Source organism: Myotis davidii, unplaced genomic scaffold, assembly GCF_000327345.1.
Source record: "Myotis davidii unplaced genomic scaffold, ASM32734v1 scaffold944, whole genome shotgun sequence".
NCBI classification, from domain to species: domain Eukaryota; kingdom Metazoa; phylum Chordata; class Mammalia; order Chiroptera; family Vespertilionidae; genus Myotis; species Myotis davidii.
In genome coordinates this window covers 802,720-810,823 of record NW_006296283.1, presented here as the reverse complement: position 1 = coordinate 810,823, position 8,104 = coordinate 802,720, and the positions used below count along the sequence as shown (strand labels likewise).

At 35.1% G+C, this 8,104-nt stretch overlaps 1 protein-coding gene across 7 annotated transcripts in view; it reads left to right on the top strand.

Moving 5' to 3' along the window:
- The window catches only part of WNK1 (WNK lysine deficient protein kinase 1), a 144,641-nt gene that overhangs the window by 87,511 nt on the left and 49,026 nt on the right, over window positions 1-8,104 (top strand). For all 7 annotated transcript variants that reach the window (XM_006771303.2, XM_006771301.2, XM_006771299.2 and 4 more), the window contains 4 exons: window positions 1,144-1,232; window positions 3,145-3,364; window positions 4,418-4,751; window positions 6,457-6,644. In XM_006771303.2, coding sequence (XP_006771366.1) covers window positions 1,144-1,232; window positions 3,145-3,364; window positions 4,418-4,751; window positions 6,457-6,644 — 831 coding nt within the window. The remainder of the gene's footprint in view (window positions 1-1,143; window positions 1,233-3,144; window positions 3,365-4,417; window positions 4,752-6,456; window positions 6,645-8,104) is intronic.

Genomic DNA, 8,104 nt, shown 5'->3' with positions numbered 1-8,104 from the left:
ATATATATATCATACAAAATATGTGTTAATCAGCTATGTTACTAATAAGGTCAACAGAGGGCTATTAGTTGTTAAGTTTTGGGGGAGTCAAAAGTTGCAAGTGGACTTTCAACTGCCCAGGGGGGTTCAGTGCCCCAAAGGTCAACTATATTTCATTTCAATCTATGAGAAATTACATGCATTTCTGTGATCTATCAAATTATCATTAACTTTGGTTTAATATATCTTGTCACTAAGACTGTAGATTATTAGAATTTATATATATTCTAACTTTTCTAGTTCCTCTGCCCTATTTTCTTGTGTTTTGTGTATTTAGATGCCACTTGGATAGTGTCTGTGGTTAATCAGATGAGTTGGGAATAATTAGTTGGTTTTGTCCACATCACCTCTCAGATAGGGGTATTTTGTTATTCTTGTATCTTTCAACACATTGCTGAAATTTTTATTTGCAAAGAATTTTCATGAAGATTCTAAAATATCACTGTGATGCTATTTAGTATTACATGTAATAGTTGTATTGACTGTTCTTCTGAAATTAATTAAACACTTAGTCTTTCATAGGCGTCTAATGTATTACTCTTCATTTTGTGTTTCATATGTATAAGACAGTTTGCTCTTCAGTTCTCATGCCAAACCAGCCCAAATCCTTAACTCCTTCTATACTTGGTGAGTTTGTTAAAGAGTACTGTAATCATAGAATACCTGCCAAACTGAGCATGTGAATTCATGCCTACACATGAGTTCAGTGTTCAAAACAGTTAATTGCTGTGTTGATTAATGTGTTAAGTAACAAGGTTGAACAAAAGACATTCTAACCAATTAGAGTATTTGGCCTTCTTTTTAGCCAATAACTTCTTTTACTTAAAACACAGCAGAAAATGTTGACAACATTCTAAAATTTTGGCTAGCCACATATAGAAGCCATGGAAGTAAGTGACCCCTACCATCTGTTTCTTTCTTTTGTCTTGTGGGAGTTATATTGACACTACTCAGCTCAGCCGGCATGAACCAGCTCCTGCAGACAAATCAGAAAAAAGCCAGATTGATAAGAAAGCAATCTAATGGAACCTTAAAAGTCAATTGAAAGTCAAAGTTCAAAGGCTTTTATTAATGTGTTCTTGTCACTGTTTTTATGGGTTTCAGGGGGTGAAGCCAGCCAGTTTTGACAAAGTAGCAATTCCTGAAGTAAAGGAAATTATTGAAGGATGCATTCGGCAAAACAAAGATGAAAGGTGAGTTGCCTCTAGACCTGTTGCTTAAACAAAAACCTAAAATGTAACATGCTGTGAGTATAACACTCAATCTAAGGTGTATTTTACTTGTAATTAGTTTTCAATTAATGTCATAATATCTTTAAAAATAGAGTTTTGTCCATTGAAGTATTCAAATTTGATATACTGAAAGGTTGTAAAACTATGGTTTAGTAGAGTTTAAGTAAACCAAATTACCTAAAACATCAACATTTAATAATAACTTTGTATAGCATCAGTTTGATGTATAAAACTCAGTAGAGTTCAGTCCTGATCAGTGTGCTCGGTGGTTAGAGAGTCAGCCTATGCTCCAAAGTGTTGTGGGTTGGATTCCCCCTGTCAAGGGCATGTACCTGGTTGCAGGTTCCATCAGGTGCGTGCAGGAAGGCAACCAATCAACGTGTCTCTCTCACTTCGATGTTTCTCCTCTTCCCTTCCTCCCTTCCACTGTCTCTAAAAATCAATTGTAAAAATATCCTCACATGAGGATTAACAACAAAACAGAAAACTCAGTAGGGTTCCATCTCTAATGCAGCAAATCTATTCCTTAGTTTTTTATCCATTGAATTCTAAAAGGTAAAATAAAATCTTAGCTCTTGAAAATCAACTCAACTATACAGGTCTTGATTTGCTTTTATTGTGCCAGAATTGAAGAAGAGCAAAACATCAAAATTCCTTTGAGTAAAAGGAGACGACTTTGCCCAAAGCTTAGGAGGAGATCTGGCTTAGTCATTTGTACTAACAGAGGACTTTTCTCAGAGGAGTGGCAAGTATCTGATCTGCCATATAGCTGATTCATCACCCGTTAGGCATGGCAAAGGTCCAATGTCTGTTTTTGAAAAATAATCCACTTTCAATGCTCCCCCCTTACACTCTAAAAAAAAAAAAAACATCAGCCTGTACAAATATAAATTGTAAGTTGAGCATAGTCTACCTTCAGAAGAATGTGAGCAATCAGGTATATCAACCAAATTAAAGAATTCCATATCTTCCCTTCTCCAGTCTCATGCTCTTTTCATAACTTCATTATTTGGAAGAGGTTAACATCATGATCTTTAAGGCTTTTTAGTAGAAATTTAATTTGGGTTTCTATTTTTGTATGCACTGATTGGAGAGTCCTTAATCTCTTTAAGAACTTTTTTTACTATAAACAAAGGAGTATTTGTTTCCCAGTCTTCAAACATATTACTCTGTTTCTTTTCTGGATGGACCAGTTCACTAGATTACTGGTATTTTGAGACTATTTATCTAAAGAAGATTGTTCCACAATCAGACTTCTGCCTAGTACACAAATTGTTGAACAGGAATTGAGAGAATTTTGGGGGGTAAATAAAGCTTCTCTAGTAGAAGTTAATGAACTTGAAATCAAAAGATTTATTTTTGAGTTTTAATTCCACCATTTACTACTTTTATAACTATGAGCAAGATTTTCAACTTCTCTGAACTCCCATAGCCTAATTAGGATATTTTATTGAATGTTGGTCAAGGATCAGATGAGCTCCTACATATGAGGATTTTTTTTTGGTAACTATAAATGCTATATAAACACTTATATGGTATTTTGAAGCTATGATAGTCTTTGTATTACTTGGTATTGTTAGTACACTATTAACTTAAATTAGATAGTTATATTAAAAAGGTAACAATACTTTCCATTTTTATTCATAAATGATATTGTTATATATGAGATTGTTATGATGTTCTGTAATTTGAGAGTAAAATTCTATAATCACTATTCAAATGGAGCAATGTAAAAATGAGTTACAAATTTCCCTTGTTTTTTGTCAATTCTTTTCATTATTCCAAGCATAACAATAATTAGCCACACTTGAAAATTATCTTTTAAATCTAATGGCGTTTTATGTGTGTTTTTTCCCCCTTCTCTTTTCGGAAGATATTCTATCAAAGACCTTTTGAACCATGCCTTCTTCCAGGAGGAAACAGGGGTACGGGTAGAATTAGCAGAAGAAGATGATGGAGAAAAGATAGCCATTAAATTATGGCTACGTATTGAAGATATTAAGAAATTAAAGGGAAAATACAAAGACAATGAAGCTATTGAGTTTTCCTTTGACTTGGACAGAGATGTGCCAGAAGATGTTGCTCAAGAAATGGTAAATTATCACTAATCAGCCATTTAAAAATTGATGCAGATTTATGTATATTGATATTATTGAGCAAAAAAGCAGTTTATGAAGCAGTGTATATGGCATATCCCATTGATATAAAATTGTGTTGATTAATGGCTCCAAAATTACTTGTGAGGAAAAGATATATAGACTTAGATAGGTATGCATGGATGGATGGATCTAATAGAATAGAATATGAATATGGAAATAAAGAAACTAGAATACATTCTGAAGTAATTTTGAGAGTTTAATGTTAAATGACTCTTAGTTTGTATAAGCATATTTAGTGAGAATGCAAAGTTATGTCTTCTAAATATTGATACATTTGCCTTTGACCAGTCATCTTTATAAACCCTAAATTAATTATTTTTACTTTTAAAATTGTTTTTACTTTTACTTAACATATTTACCACAATTGTTTTATCTGGTTAAGTGGTTGCCTAGTACAGTGGTCGGCAAACTCATTAGTCAACAGAGCCAAATATCAACAGTACAATGATTGAAATTTCTTTTGAGAGCCAAATTTTTTAAACTTAAACTATATAGGTAGGTACAGTGTTATTAACTTAATTAGGGTACTCCTAAGGCTTAGGAAGAGCCACACTCAAGGGGCCAAAGAGCTGCATGTGGCCCGCGAGCCGCAGTTTGCCGACCACGGGAGTGAAAGGAAGTCAAGCAACACAGGTTAATAGTAATGGTTATGTGTGAGTGGGAAATAGAATGAATAGAATCTACTGGGACTTAATTTGGTTTAAAAACTTTGGTTTTAGGCTTCCCATTGTTTTGTTGTTGTAAAAAGTGAAGGTATACCCACCTCTCAAGTTTCTACAAAGCCTTGGCACCCACCCCATGAGTATCTACAAAAATGGTGGGAAAATGTATAATGTTAGACCAGTAATTTCACAGTTTGGTTAAGATCAAGTCTTAGAGAGCCTTCTCCTTCTCTACTTTTCTCCCAAAAGGGCCTTTTTTGTTTTATATTTGGTTTGTTTTCTTTTGATAACCTACTGCTTCCTAATGTACATTTTTATCCTATAGGTAGAGTCTGGGTATGTCTGTGAAGGTGATCACAAGACCATGGCGAAGGCCATCAAAGATAGAGTGTCATTAATTAAGAGAAAACGGGAGCAGCGTCAGTTGGTGCGGGAGGAACAAGAAAAAAGAAAACAGGAAGAGAGCAGTTTCAAACAGCAAGTAGATCAACAATCAAGTGCTTCCCAGGCAGGAATCAAGCAGCTCCCCTCTGCTAGCTCTGGCATACCTACTGCCGCTACCACTTCAGCTTCGGTTTCTACACAAGTAGAACCTGAAGAACCTGAGGCAGACCAACATCAGCAACTACAGTACCAACAACCTAGTATATCTGTGTTATGTAAGTATTTTGGGAAGTGGACAAGTATTTTAAGGATACTCCTAATTGACTTTCTTAATAGACTTTTTAAATAATTTTTTAAAAATTATTTTGTTTTACTGTGATGGGGGAACTATCTTTTCTGATTCTAGATTTATATTGAGGTCTCGTTACTTCCTGTGGATGCAGAGTTGTATCATCCATCTCTAAGAATACTTTAATAGCCACCCCATACTTGGTAGGGCCCATATCTGGATAATACTATTTTCTCTGCCTCTCCCCTCTGGCCTCTGTTTGTTTTGTTTTGAATTTTTTTATTTAAATTCTTTATTGTTTAAAGTATTATATATGTCTCCTTTTCCCCTATTGATCTCTCCCCAGCTGCTCTCACCCCACCCCCAGCACATGCCCTCACCTCCTATTCTCTGTGTCCATTGGTTATGCTTATATGCATGCATACAAGTCCTTTGGTTGATCTCTTACACTCTCCCCTCCCTTGCCTTCTCTCTGAGGTTGGACAATCTGTTCGATAGATTCTGTGTCTCTGGATCTATTTTGGTTCATCAGTTTATTTTGTTCATTATATTCCACAAATGAGTGAGATCATGTGTTATTTATCTTTCTCCAACTGGCTTATTTCACTTAGCATAATGCTCTACAGGTCCATGACTTTTTATCTTCTTATTAATGATGTTGCACTGGTCTCTTGGTTTTGAATTATGAATGCAATATATAGTAAGTTTGAAATGGTTACCATCTACCTGTTTCTATTCTTACATTCATGACTAATAGAAAGAAGGATGGGTCAGTGAGGAAATGTGAAAAGGATATAAGATAATTTTACAGATTCCTTCATCTTGGAAATTCCAATTTATAGATTTCTACTTTTCACAGATCCTTAAAATGAAACCCTATATAATAAAAGGCTAATATGCAAATAGACCAAACTGCAGAACCACTGGTTGCTATGACATGCACTAACCACCAGGGGGCAGATGCTCAATGCAGGAGCTGCCCCCTGGTGGTCAGTGCGCTCCCACAGAGCCTCTCCCGCCTCCGCAACCGCGCTAAGGATGTCTGACTGCCGGGTTAGGCCCGCTCCAGGGAGCAGGCATAAGCCATCAGTCGAACATCCCCTGAGGGCTCCCAGACTGTGAGAGGATGCAGGCTGGACTGAGGGACACCCCCCACCCCACCCTTGAGTGCATGAATTTCATGCATTCGGCCTCTAGTGTAATTTATAATGAAAAATGAACAAGTCTATGTTAGCTACTTATAATTTAAGAGCTAACTTACATTAAACCCATTAATCTGGTTTTGCTCTTAACAAAGTTGAATAATGTATAAATTGGAAACTAATAAGACTGCTAGAAGTTACATAACTACCTGCTTAATACTAAGAACCCACTGATCTCCAAATTCAGGACTTTGAAAGTTATGTCAAACTTAAGGCTAACAGCATTCCATTGAATTCCTTTATTTGTAAGATAATAAGAGTCTGTGATAGCCAGGGATTTTTTTTTTTTAAGACATTAAAACTTTTTTTCCATATGGATCTCTCATTTAAATATAGAAATATACTTAGTAAATTAACTAGTATTCATTATTTATTTAGTTCAGGTCTGTGCAAAGAAAAGAACTATTCGATCCTAAAGTCATCAGTTTGTGATGAGGAAAATGTGAACCTCCATTTTATGATTTGTCTCTCTCTCTCTTTCTCCTTCAGCTGATGGAACTGTTGACAGTGGTCAGGGATCTTCTGTCTTCACAGAATCTCGAGTGAGCAGCCAACAGACAGTTTCATATGGTTCCCAACATGAACAGGCACATTCTACTGGCACACTCCCAGGGCACACAGCTTCTGTTGTCCAAGCACAATCTCAGCCCCATGGGGTATATCCACCCTCAAGTATGGTAAGTAAAAGCTTAAGAGAGTGTAAACCTGTAATGAGAGCCAATAGATAATGTGTTAAATTTAAATTATTTCTCATATCCAGGTAATAGCATGAGTCTGAAGTAGAAAATATACATGGTGTATTTCTGAAAGAAATAGGTTTATTATTGAGTGTATTAAGAGTAGTTCAGGCAGGGCAGGGAATACACACACACACACACATATGGAAAGGTCAGCTGGGTATAAGATTTAGGCTGTTCTGCCTTTGATTAAAGATAATGATAATGTTCTCTTTAGCACTTTAGAGTTGAAACTGTTCAGAGCAGCATAAGTTAGATATAGAAATGTTTGGGGGTTGGGGGTAAGGAGAGTTTTTCAAAGCTTACTTATTAAAAGAATTACTAAGTATTTTCTGTAAGATTTTTTATTGTATAAAACACAGGTAAGATCTTCAGACCATTATAGAATGCTGCATGTGAGTACTCCAGAGTAAAAGAATCCTTTATTTGTATGACCATTTAATTTAGCGCTTGTGTTTAATCATTAGTTGCTATGTATGTTCCTTCTTAAGTCTGTGTTGGACACAAGTTCCTCCCTTATTATATGTTCATGTGCTTTTCCCTTTATTTGGTATCTGTTTCTTACTGATTTATTTTTAGAATCAACTTGTGGAGATTATTTCCTAAAACGTTTTATACATTTATATATACATACACAGACACATATATACACATTATTACCCCATGTTTTACATTAGCTACTTTTGCTTCTTATAATATTAAACTAGACCATCAGATAATATCTCGTTTCTTTTGATGATCCTCTGAATTCTTCAGAGGTAAATAAAACATACCGTCTGGCTCAGGAAGGAATTGGAGAATAACTGGTCACTATATAACAGTTGCTTAGTGAAATCTTTAGACAGGTAGATTTCCCTTTCGCAGAAAGCTTTTAATCTGAATTTTGTGGAACTCTTGCTCTTCAATAAATGAAAATATTTCTCTGTTAAGAAAATACTTCTGCTTGCTCTTGTCTTTTATCCTACAGCTTGGGATAAAAGGTGTTTATTTCAGAGTCCATTTATCAGTCCTACATTGGCTAGGTCTCAAGATGAATTGCCACAGTAACACAAAGAAAACTACTAATGTACTAATGTTTTAACAATCTACTTTTCTGACCTTTAAGATAATTAGATAGGTTAGAAAAACTTTATAAAGAGTGTATAGATGTATTTCTGTGATCTGGCAAATATTATTTGTCAGAATTTCTTGTCAGTTTCTACTCTTGTTATAATTGACTTTTTTCTGATCATCACACTAGATTTTTTGAAAACTACTTTTAATTTTTGGCTTCATTCATTCATTACAGGGCTATGAACATTGGGCCCCTTCTTTAGAAAAGGAAGTGGAGTGATCATTTCTGAAGATTTTAACTATTTGCGCCACAAATATATTTATTGATGTGCTAAATGCAGGCTGCT